Source organism: Sarcophilus harrisii, chromosome 3, assembly GCF_902635505.1.
Source record: "Sarcophilus harrisii chromosome 3, mSarHar1.11, whole genome shotgun sequence".
Lineage (NCBI taxonomy): Eukaryota > Metazoa > Chordata > Mammalia > Dasyuromorphia > Dasyuridae > Sarcophilus > Sarcophilus harrisii.
The window spans coordinates 589,018,106-589,029,531 of NC_045428.1; the positions used below are offsets into that span (position 1 = coordinate 589,018,106).

At 51.2% G+C, this 11,426-nt stretch overlaps 1 protein-coding gene across 1 annotated transcript; it reads right to left on the reverse strand.

Moving 5' to 3' along the window:
* Positions 1-23: 23 nt before the first annotated feature.
* On the reverse strand, positions 24-8,590 carry SCN1B (sodium voltage-gated channel beta subunit 1). Its single transcript, XM_031963818.1, has 6 exons — positions 7,975-8,590; positions 4,251-4,417; positions 3,831-4,071; positions 1,429-1,570; positions 945-1,017; positions 24-857 (listed from the first exon to the last, which is right to left on the reverse strand). Exons 1-5 carry the CDS (start codon positions 8,012-8,014, stop codon positions 951-953), a joined length of 657 nt encoding a protein of 218 aa, XP_031819678.1. The 5' UTR covers positions 8,015-8,590; the 3' UTR covers positions 24-857; positions 945-950.
* Positions 8,591-11,426: the final 2,836 nt, after the last annotated feature.

Consider the following 11,426-nt stretch of genomic DNA (forward strand, 5'->3'; position numbering starts at 1 on the left):
GGACTGAAGAGGGAGACGGAGACTCAAGTCCGAGCGCGTTTTATTTCATGAACAAAACTACAACTGTACAGTAACTAGGAAGGTGGAGTCCTCCCCATCCTAAATGCCCACAGATCTGAGGCTGGTGAGAAGGGGGTGAGGGCAGGATGAGCCGAGGTTGAAAGGAGGCAGGGGCAGAACTAGGGGGAAGGTGCAGCTAGTGTGGAAGAGAATCCGGCGCCCCTTAGCCCTGCCACACACTAGGTCACGAGGGTCGCTGAGAAGGGAGCAGGAACATGGATGTTAGTCCTGAGGCCTTGGATCCTAGATCCAGGCGTCCTGGCCCCCCAGGCCCCTATTTCCCTGTCAGTCAGTGTGTGGTGAATGGCCAGGGGCGGGAGGCCGGGGTCAGGGGGAGGGCCCCTGCATCCTCAGATGTGGCGACGTGAGGTGCGGCCAAAGCGGCAGACATGTGCAAATCAGCGTGGGGAGAGAAAGGAAAGGAGATGTGTGCTGTCCCTTCCCCCCTCCAAAGATCAGGCAGCAGAAGCAGGGGGGACGGTGGCCATATTGCTTTTTTCATCATGCATTTTGGTGAGTCAGGAGGGCCCCCACCCCCCCCCACCCCCCGCTGTCATATCCGGTGGGTAGAGGAAGAGGGGAAGGGGGGGAGGCACGGGCCAGGAGGCGGTCACTGCCCCTTGGCCCTTTGTTACAGTATTAGACAGATTAACAGGCAGGCCCCTGCCCCCGCCTCGCCCTACTACTACTCCTTTGGCATGGAGGCCGAGAGCCCCCAGGAGGGGTGGGACCCCCCCCTCCCAACCCAGCAATCAGGGGCAGCCCTTTCTTCAGGCAGGGCTGGGGAGCCCGGAAGGCTAGAAGAGAAGGACAAAGGAAAGAGAGTGAATGACAGAACGGCCCCTCCATACACCACTCCCCTCCTCAGAGGCCCCCAGCCTTACCCTGGGCTATTCAGCCACCTGGACTCCTGTACAGTTTTCTTTGCTCTCTGAAGTGATGGCCAGGTACTCTGAGCTGTGGGGATCAAAGGTCGGACATCAGTCACCACAAAGGGGTGCAGCACAGTGTGGCTCGGAGTGAAGACACCAGGGGGACACAGAGAAAGTCACATCTGTGCTGAACTCTTCTCCCAATCCAGAGACTATCAGGAATCTCCATAATTCCCAATCCAATCAGTTCTAACCTCCAGTCAGCCAAATAGTCATCCTCATGGACCCCTCGGCACCAGGCTTTATTGGAACCCCCATAACCCGGACTCCATAAGGCAAACCCCCACCTCTGACCCCCTCCTAAACTCAGAACCAGTTTTACCCCAAACCCAATCCCAAATATAAATCAGCCCCCAGCCCTAACCCTGGCTTTGTCCCTTGGGCTTTTGGGGGGTTCCCAGGGAAAGTTTCACCCAAACCCCCCCTCTGGACTCACGCATTCTCTTGGGCAGCCGCTTCAGTAGCAGCAGCGATCTTCTTGTAGCAGTAAACCATCTCAGCCACGAGCCAGATGGTCAGCACGACAATGAGCACGTACATCATGATCTCAGACACAATGGAGGCCATGTCCCTGTTGGCTGCAAGGGGGTAGGGACAGAGTTAGAGGGATTGATAGCATGGGATGCCGTGGGAGATGGGGCAGAGGTCATCAGGGAATGTTGGTTTAGCTCTTCCCCCTCCCCCCATCACCTCACCTTAGCTCCCTTCTCACCCAAAGCCCCCCAACCCTCGACAGAGTGAGACCACGTCTTCATTGATCTCCCAGCATGGGGTTCGTCTCTCTGTATGTGCAGATGTACTTCAGACTATCTGGATCTAATGCAGTGCAACTGAAAATTGCTTTTGACACTAATTGTTCCCCATACATATGCCTTCTTCTTGCTCTGATACCTTATCATAGGATGTGAAAGTCGTCCTGGGCTCATTAAGGTCTTATCAACAGCACATGAGCTTGGACTAGGCTTTGAAGAGGGGCCAACTGCTCCAAGATCCCTCTCTCTACCTCAGGGGTCCTCAAACTACACCCGTGGGCCAGATGCAGCAGCTGAGAACGTTTATCCCCCTCCCCCAGGGCTATGAAGCTTCTTTACTTAAAGGCCCACAAAACAAAGTGTTTGTTTTTACTCTAGTCCAGCCCTCCAGCAGTCTGAGGGACAGTGAACTGGCCCCCTATTTAAAAAGTTTGAGGACCCCTGATCTACATTGAAGCAAGACCCCTATCATGTAGCTCCTGCGGCTCTCTATGTTTCAGCAGGAGCAATTCTTTTTTTTTTTTTTTTTAATTTTTTTTTTTAGGAGCAATTCTTAAAGACCATCAAGTTTTAGAAGGATGGATCACCATCATGGATCCTTGAAGTCTTAAACACCTGTCCCACCTCTCTGGTCAGATTTCATTTCTGTGGGAAGAGCCCGTGTTTCACTTTCCCCAATTCTGTCCCCACACCTAGTACAGCCACATAGCATAGGCTTGGCCAGTACAGTTTTATTGGGACAGAAATACATAAAAAGCTGATGATTCTGGAGGAAGACAGTATAGGCAGAGCAAATACATTGGGTCTGGGAGGCTAAGATTCCTATTAAGTTTGACTCAGTAGATCAAACGAAAAGGATGCTTGAGAGGAATAGGATTCAAGGCTACATACATAGGGAAGAAATGGAAAGACCTGGGTTCCAGGTCCTATAAATTCATAGATTTCAGTGGATATTAAAGCTGGGGTGGACCTGAAGGAACAGCGATGGTCTGACTCCTTCATTTTACAACATTTGCCCAGGAACAATGATGAAGGAATTCCCTTCAAAGATCAAGTCCAAACTAAAGGAATCATTACTTTGGAGTGTGGTGAAAACCTCCTTATTTCTCCAAGAGATGGCATTGGTGGAGAATAGAAATAGGCTCAAAGAAGTTTAAGAGAAGTTCCCAGATGATAAAACATAGTGGATTAGAGAATTCAAAGGAATCTGGGATGTTTGGGGAGCATGTTAACTTCATCACTTCTAGAAGGAATTACTGCAAATATCGTCTAACTGGTCTCCAATCTATTCCCAACTGCCAATTTGACTTTTCTAAAGTGTAAACCTTTCCACCCAGTGGCTCCCTTTGACCCCCAGGATTAAATTGGCATTTAAACTCTCCATATTGTGGCCCCTTCCTACTCTCCTCCACAAACTCCACCTTCCAGGGACTGGTTTCCTAGGGCTTCCTCACGCATCATACTACACCTGCCCTTCCACATCTGGAATTCTATTCCCTCTCACTTCTGCCTCTTAATTTTCCCCTGATTTCCTTCAAGACTCAGTTAAAATCTCATCTGCAAGGGGACTGTCCCACTCCCCACATTCTCTGTTTCCCCAGATATTTTCTCTCTGCCCAGATGGAGTCTCCAATGCCAGACACATAGTGAGTATTCAATAAATGCTTGTTGTCTGACTGATTTCTGTAATCTTCCTTGGGTGGGGGGTCTGGGAAGCAGAGGGAAACAAAATAACGGTGGTCTTCTCAGACCGACCTTGGATGCCTCTGTCATAGGACAAAATCCCCGGCCACTGACCTGTGCGGTATCCTTAAAATACAGGCACAGACCAAGAAAACAGATAAAAGAGCCAAAGAAGTAAAGAACCAGAGACCGATGCAGAGACAGAGTTAGATTGGGAGATACGTTGATTGAGAGCCAGGGACAAAGGAAAATGAGCTAAGAGCCTGGCCACCCCCACTGGGTAGTCTGGGCATGGAGCCAGCATCATCCCACCCAGACCATCTGCCTCCCTATTTGACGTTGGAGAACTGCAGGTTGAATTCACGGAGTGGGTGGAGAAGGTCTGTGGAGAGGGGATGCTTACCTTTTTCTACCACCTCAAGATGGATCTTCTTGACGACGCTGGTGTTGTACTCATAGTTCTCAAAGAACAGAAGGCGGTAGACGTGGCACTCGTAGTCACCTGAATGGTTGTAGGTGACATTGGTGATGAAAATGGACAGGTCTTGCAGGTCCTTGCTGCCTCGACTCCCGTTCCACACCACACGACCCTCAAAACGCTCATCTTCCTCCAACTGCAGCATCTCATTTTCATAGCGGAGGATCTGGGGGATCCAAGGCAAGATGGTCATGTCAGCTCCAATGCAATCCAATTCCCAATCCTGATTCTTACACCCCCCTCCCAGTTATCATTTTTACTGACTTTGAATTCTGATCCCCCAGATCAAACCTCAACAGGAACCTTACCCTAGCTATACCCCCCTCCTCCCCTAATCTCTCCCACCTTGACAAATTCTTCAGTCCCCTTTTGACGGAAAGTCCACTCGGTGAAGGTCTCAGCCACGGTTTCACTTCGGCGCTTGCATGAGATGCATAAAATCTTGAAAGTCATTCCATAGACAGCCTCTGTTTCTGAGTCCACCTCCACACAGCCCCCCCAGACCGATGACACTGTAGAAATAGTAGGATCAGGCAGGAAGAGAAAGGAGACTTAAAGCCTTAGTAAACTTCAAGTTCTAGGATAAGTGAAGAAAATCTGGACTTGGATCCAAGCTAGATTATTTGAGACTAAATTGGACTGAGTGAAGGGAAGGGAAAGCAGCAATAGATTTGGAGAATCAGAAATCCCAATTCTAGCAATTACTACCTGTGAAACAACAGTCAAATCACAACTCTCTAAGTTTCATTGAGTTTCCTTATCAGTTGAATGAACTCTAGCTCCAAGTCTATGATTTTATGGTGGGTTTTGTTTCTGCTCGCCCCTTGGTCATTCTGGCACCAGCCTTGGTTTTGTACTGAATTATGCGGAAGTGAAATTATGTAGTAGTAAAGAGACTGAGTTCTGGGATTAACTCTGACACTGATTCCTTGTATAATTGGGAACAAGTTGCTTTAAGAATGTCCATTTCTTTCTTTATAGCAAATGGGAAGAAACTTTTCCCCAACCAATCCCACAGGAGTATTGTGAAGCTATCGAGAATGGGGGCAGAACTTCAGAAGATCTGATATGTGACACAGAGAGCTATGCAACGAGATTGTGTGATGATCAATTCTGAAAGATGTGGCTCTTTTCAATAATGAGGTGATTCAAGCCAATTCCAATAGACTTGTGATGGAGAGAACCATCTGCACCCAGAGAGAGAGGACTGTGGGAAGTGAGTGTGGATCACAACATAATTTTTTCACTTTTTTTATGGCTGTTTGCTTGCTTTTAATTATTGTTCTCACTTCCCCCTTTCTGATCTGATTTCTCTTGTGCAGTATGATAAATGTAGAAATATACATAGAAGAACTGCACATGTTTAGCATATATTGCATTACTTGTTTGCTGCCTAGGGAAGGGGGTGGGAGGGAAGGGAGGGAGAAAAATTTGGAACACAAGGTTTTGCAAGGGGGAATGCTGAAAACTATCTCTGCATGTATTTGGAAAATAAAAAGCTATGATATAAAAAAAAAATAAAAAGACAGGGAGAGGGAGAAAGAAAGGAGGAGGAAAGGGGGAGGGAGAGGAGAGTGAGGGAACACTATGACCTGACACCCTCCTAAAATGCTGGGGTTGGTAAGCAAGTTGATAGCCCAGAGACCATTAGACAAAGCAAATCCAGAATCAAGCTTAGAGCAAAGGGGAAATACATTAAGTAAAAAAATAAAAATAATAAAAAAAAAACAGCCTTTACAATTGGCTAGTCACCGTGCTTCTGACAAAGCTACTGCAGTAAAAAGAATCAGGTCAGGGTCAGATACAAGGGTAGAATTAAATTCCAAAGGCCTGGAACCATAAAATCATCAATTTTGGAGGCAAAAGACTCGATGATGAGGCAGGACAGGATAGCCTGACATCCAGAGGAGGAATGGGTTAGCATAGAAAAGTACTTTCTTTTTTTAAAGGCCAAGAACTGGGAACAGAATAGGGCCAAAGGAATCATAGGGGGATAGAGATGGACATGGCTCACACCAAACAATACAGACCTGGAATAGAGGCTGGAAGATGCTAAGATCCCCCTGGTTCTGGCCACAGTGCTCACCCCAAACCATCCTCAGGCTAGAGTTCATCAGATTGAGAGCTAGAAAGACCCTTAGAGATCAACAACTACAACCTCCTCATTTTAACAGATGAAGAATCGAAAGCATGGAGGTGGAATGATTTACCCAGGAGTCTTATCACCGCACATAAGAGGTAAATAGCAGGACGAATTTGAACTCCGGTCTCTGATCACCAGCTCTGGGTTTTCCACCATACTAGTGAGTTTAGAATCTTTTTATTGCACATCCAGAGCGATTCAGAAACTTTGACTCTGTGAGGGTCTTTTTAGTCTGTAATAATTACTTCCTTTCGGAGTTGATTAGTTTTATCTGAAAAAATTTTAGTTAAAAGTTATCCTTGAAACATCATGCCCCTGGTGGCCGAAAGGGAATAGTGACAACAGAAGGACCCGGGAAGTCATTGGGAAGATCGTCTAAATTCTGGGAGGGTCTGAAGGATGGAGGAAGACTAAGTGATGCCCCCCACACACACTTTTGCCCCAAGACATGGCTTTCCAGTCAAACCCAGTACATTCGGTGCCATTAGGACTCTTTTAGACAAGAGTTCGTTTTTCTCTATCCGCTGTCATTAACGATGAGAACGGAGGTTGTGAGTTCAACCCACTAAGAAAAATACACAATGGAGCTAGTCCTTTGTCTGTCCTTTGGGGGCTTCACTTCTCTAAGGGGCCGTAGACAGCGCCTGGCCCGCCCCGTTAGGGACTAAAGGCAGGGCTGGACCTGCCGGCTTTCAGCCTGTTTTCCCTTTTCATTGGGTTTCTCCTGAACAAATAGGGACGTTTGTTTGGTTTTGTTGTTTTCTTTTGGTGAATGAAAGGGACGGGCTGCTAGGAGCCCTATCCCTAAGGCAGGGGCTATGGAAAAGGAGGTCATGGGGGACTTAGGCCGCGGAACCAACACCCAATTGCTCCCCTCCCCCTGCTAAACAACTCTGGCTCCCTCAGCCCTTCTCATTGGTCAGCGGCTCGGGGAGGACGGGGCTGTAAAAGTTGGGATTCTGCCTTCTCTTGACCGCTTTTCCCGGGGTGGGGAGCCTAGCACTTGTGGCCCCCCCCATTGCTAGCTTCCCCTCGGGCAGATCAGCCCCGGTGGGCTCCTCGCTCCCCCGCCCTGCCGTGTCAGTCTCCTGGCACCCAAAGGTGAGGGCAGAGCGGGTTCTCATCCTCCCGAGGTTCACTTTCTCGGGTCCCCCTCCGGTCCCTTTCTTCTTCTCTCCATCTCTCTCGCTCCCGTCTCTCTCTCCATCTGTCTCTGTGCATCACGCCGTGCTATCTCTCCATCTTGATGAGTCTCTCTTCCTCCCCCTCCCCCACCCTTACCCCATTCTTGGGTGTGGGTGTCACATTACAGATTGCAGGACTCCCAGAAGCAGCTGACACCAGTTCTTCTTCCCCCAGAGCCATTCCCAAAGCCCAGAGAATTGCTCGGTCGCCCACACTCCCTTTTCCTGTTGCCCCAGCCTCGTCCCAGGCGTCTCTCCATCTCGCTCCCCGCTCTCCCTCTCCCCTCCCCCCGAAAAACCTCAACTCCAAACATGGGAAGGGCAAAGGGAGGGAGAAAACAGCCTTCCCCCTCTCCCCCGCCCGGGACGAGGGGAGAAGGTGCTGGCCCTAGTTGGGGAGCCCTTCAGTACCTCCGCCCGACACCTGCCGACCCCCCCCCATCTGCGCCTCCTGCGGGCCGGGGTCCTCCCTCCTCTCCCGTGCCTCGACTAGGCGCGCCTGTGCCTTTGAGAGTTCTCTGCCAGGGTGCCTGCTGGGGAGGGGTCCCGCGGTGGGAGTCCCCGCGGCCACTCCGGGAAGTTTGGAGCGGGGCGGTGAGGCGGCCCGGGCCCCGGCTCGGCGCCCCCGGCCCCGGCTCCGCCCCCGGCCCCGGCTCCGCGCCCCCGGCCCCCGGCTCGCACGCCCCGCCCCGCTCAGCGCCCCAGCTCCCCCGCCCCAGCCCCCTGCTCCGGGCACACTTACCCAGCGCCACGCAGAGCAGCATCCCCGCGAGCAGCCCCATGACGCCCGGCGGCCCCGGGGCTCGGGCTCGGGCTGTCCGCAGCCAGCGGTTCGGTCCCGCTCGCCTGGGCTCCGCGCCGCCCCCGGCCCGGTATTAATAGCGGCGGGAAGGAGGCGTCGGCAGCGCGTGGAATGTCCCCCGGAATGACCCCGGCGGGCGCAGCTGCTGTTGCGGCTGCGGCTGCGGCTCCCGCTCGGGCTGGAGCTCCGCGCCGTCACCCCCTTCGGCAGGACCGGGCCAGCGGGGGGGACGCGCCCCCCCCGCTCCCGTTACCGGCGGGGGCTCAGCCCCGGAGCCCGGCGTCCAGGCATCCCCGCGGAGCCGGTTGCCCCTGCCCCCCTGCCGAGCGCGGGGGGATCACGCCCCGCTCCCCCCCCACCGCCTTCGCTACCGCTGCTCGGCTTTCTGCCCCGCCCTGGACAGGGGCACATCTAGGGGCCAGGAACCCCAGGCAGCTCAGCCAGATGCTGGGGGAGTGGGGCTCAAGGCATGCCGGTGGGAAGAAAGGCTCCCGCTCTACGTGCACCGTTCCGAGTCGGGGCTCCTCTGTCTCCTGCGCACTGCAGCGGGAGGAGCGGGGAGGGGGGGAAGGGATGAATCAGAGGCTCGGGGCGGGGGGGGGGTGTAAGGGGGCCGGGCCTGATGCATTGCAGCAACCACTGCTGGGGCCGCCCCCCCCCAAAGGTCTGCCGGCTAGAGCTACTTCGGGGACTCGGAGGCTCCGCACCCCACGGGACCTTAACGGCTCGGGGAGGGGCTGACCCCGTTTCCACAAGGATCCTTGCTCCCAGTCACCGACAATTTCGCCTGAACGGGAAGGGCATGAAAGAGCCGGAGGCTGGGGACTAGGGGGCCTGGGTCCCGGGGGGAATTGATGGGGGAGGGCAGGGAGCAGAGTTAGAGCCATCAGACCTCTCGGCCCCTCCAGCAGCTGACTTTGCACCTTCCCGGAACTCTACGACATTCTGTGGCAGGAAATAATCGGGCGCTTTTCTGGTCTGGCCCCCCTTCCCCGGGCATGGGGCCAGGACTCTGAGGGCGAGATGGTCAGTAACCCCTGCCCTTCTCTCTGGCTCAGCCCCAGCTGTCCAGGCGCAGCCTCCCCTCCAGTCAAGGTTCTTCTCGCTCAGCTCCCATCCTTCTGTCGGGGGCTCCTCAGTCCTAGCAGGCCCCGGGCATGGCATCAAGGTGAACATCCCGTGAGAAAGAAGTATGGTCTGGCTCAGGTACTTCTTTCCTTCACTTCCCCACGGGAATGGGAGGTGGGGGTGGGGAGTGGAAAAAGCCTAGGACACGGAATCAATGCGTCACTCTATGACCTTGGAGAAAGCCTTTCTTTATCCTTAGTTTCTTCACTTATAGAAACAAGAGCGTGAAACAAGATTGGGCTAAAAAAAAAAAAAAAAAAAAAAAAAAAAAGTCTTGTAAAATTATAAATTATCTTGAGTTAACTCAGCCCTTAGACACAGAAGCCTGGGGTTCTCGTTTAAGGTTTGGGGTAGCGATTTAGCATGAACAAAGTACTAGGGGAAAGCGCTGGTTGTGGAACTGAAATAACATTGGCTCATGACTCATTTATGCCACTGAACAGCTGACCAAGCAAGTCTTTTAAGCTCTCTAAACTCCAATTTTCACACCTGTAAAATGGGCACACTTGACCCACATGGGGATGGGAACCTATCTGCTTCCAGATTTTCTGTTGTTGTTTGCCTTTTGTTCTCAAAGAGGACCCGATGACATCAGGAAGGTGGAGTCCTAAAGTGTTAGTGAATTAGATTTAAAGGAGGCAGGGCTGTGCAAAGTCACCAGCCTCACTTTGGTCTCCAGAGCCTGTGACCAGATATAGATCAAGATAACTGGGGATGGCCGCAGGGGCAGCCATAGACCTTGGTCTTTTCCAGGCCCGTTTATCTGAGGCAACAGCCATTCAGTAAACAAGGCTAGCTAAGGGAGGAAAAAAAAGTAAAGATTTTCTAATTTGTCTATTAGTCTATGACAATGGGAAGGACACTGAACCTGTCATCAGAGGCCTTGATTTTGAATACTGCCTATTTCACCTTTTGGGGTCTGTTTCCTTATCTGTTCAATGATGGAGTTAGACTCGCGGATCTCTAAAGGGTCCTTCCAGTCCTAAATTTATGATCCTAAAAATCTTCATTTCCAACCTGAGCCCCCTCTTGGACTGAATATGTTTTCAGGGGGTCCTGTCCCTTTTGCTCTCTGAGGAACACACTCACAGATGAAATCTTTTGTCCTCTCTAGGTAAGATCTCCTGTGGAAGAGGAGGATGCAAAAGTGGACAGGCATTAGATTATGGTTCTCCCCATGTTTAACATATATCGGACCGTTTGCCATCTAGGGGACGGGAGAAAATCTGAAACACAAGGCTACGCAAGGATCAATGTTGTCAAATTATCCGTGCATGTGTTTTGAAAATCAAAAGCTTAAAAAAAAAAAAAATTATGGTTCTCCCTAGAAAAAGAGCTCATGTGATTTCTCAGATCCCTAGAGATTTAGAAGTAATGCTGACCCACCTCTTACCAAATAAGGTGGTTTTGAGGTTCAGGATGTGGATGTGACCCTTGTAATGGTCAATGTGACCTTAATCCAGATTCATAGAAAGGGCCCTCTACCTGCCAACCCACTGAAATCCCTGGACTCCCCCAGTGCACCCCAGATGAATGGTCTCCATCAGACCCAGCTTTGAGGGTGGAGGCCAGAATTCTTTGCATTTGTTGTCAAGGTGATTACAAAGGATTTAAAAAACAAATTCAAGTAGTTTGGACTGGCATTAAAATACCATTTCATCTGAATGCGAAGGGCAAGAAAGAGCTGGAGGCTGGGGACTAGGGGACCTGGGTCCTGAGGGGAATTAATAGGGGAGGCTAGTGAGAAGAGTTAGAGCCATCAGACCTTGACCCCTCCAGCAGCTGATTTTGTACCTTCCTGATACTCTACAACATTCTGTGGCAGGAAATAAATCCGGCACTTTTCTGGACTGGTCCCCCAACCCTGGGCATGGGGCCAGGATTCTGAGGGGTAGATGGTCAGTAACCCCAAGAGATGGGGAAGGGAAAAAAAAGTTGAGGAAGAATATATAGGATATGAAAGTCTGTAAAAAGCTTCAGAATTATTTAAGAACACCATGTAAATGTCAGTAGTTATTATTAGGTGCTTTTCTGAACAGTGAATCCCGCTGGTTCAGAGAAGGGAATTAGGGAGCTGATGTCTACCCTGTGTCCCCTAAATTGCTCCTTAGAGATCCTGTCAGAGGCTGTTTGATTAGTTCAGGGTTTTGGGGGTCAGGTTTCTGATCAATTTATGGGGTATCAAGATGTCCGTGTCTCTATCACTTGGCTAAGCTCTGTGGCCACAGATGGTCTTGCTGAGTCTCAGTTTCCTCATCTGTGAA

Excerpts from the sequence above, each read along its gene's own strand:
- SCN1B (XM_031963818.1), bottom strand. The coding sequence starts at position 8,014 with ATGGGGCTGCTCGCGGGGATGCTGCTCTGCGTGGCGCTGG. Across the intron at positions 1,571-3,830 it reads TCTTGAGGTGGTAGAAAAAG|CCAACAGGGACATGGCCTCC; the intron begins GTAAGCATCCCC and ends ACCCCCTTGCAG. Across the intron at positions 1,018-1,428 it reads GCGGCTGCCCAAGAGAATGC|CTCAGAGTACCTGGCCATCA; the intron begins GTGAGTCCAGAG and ends TGATCCCCACAG.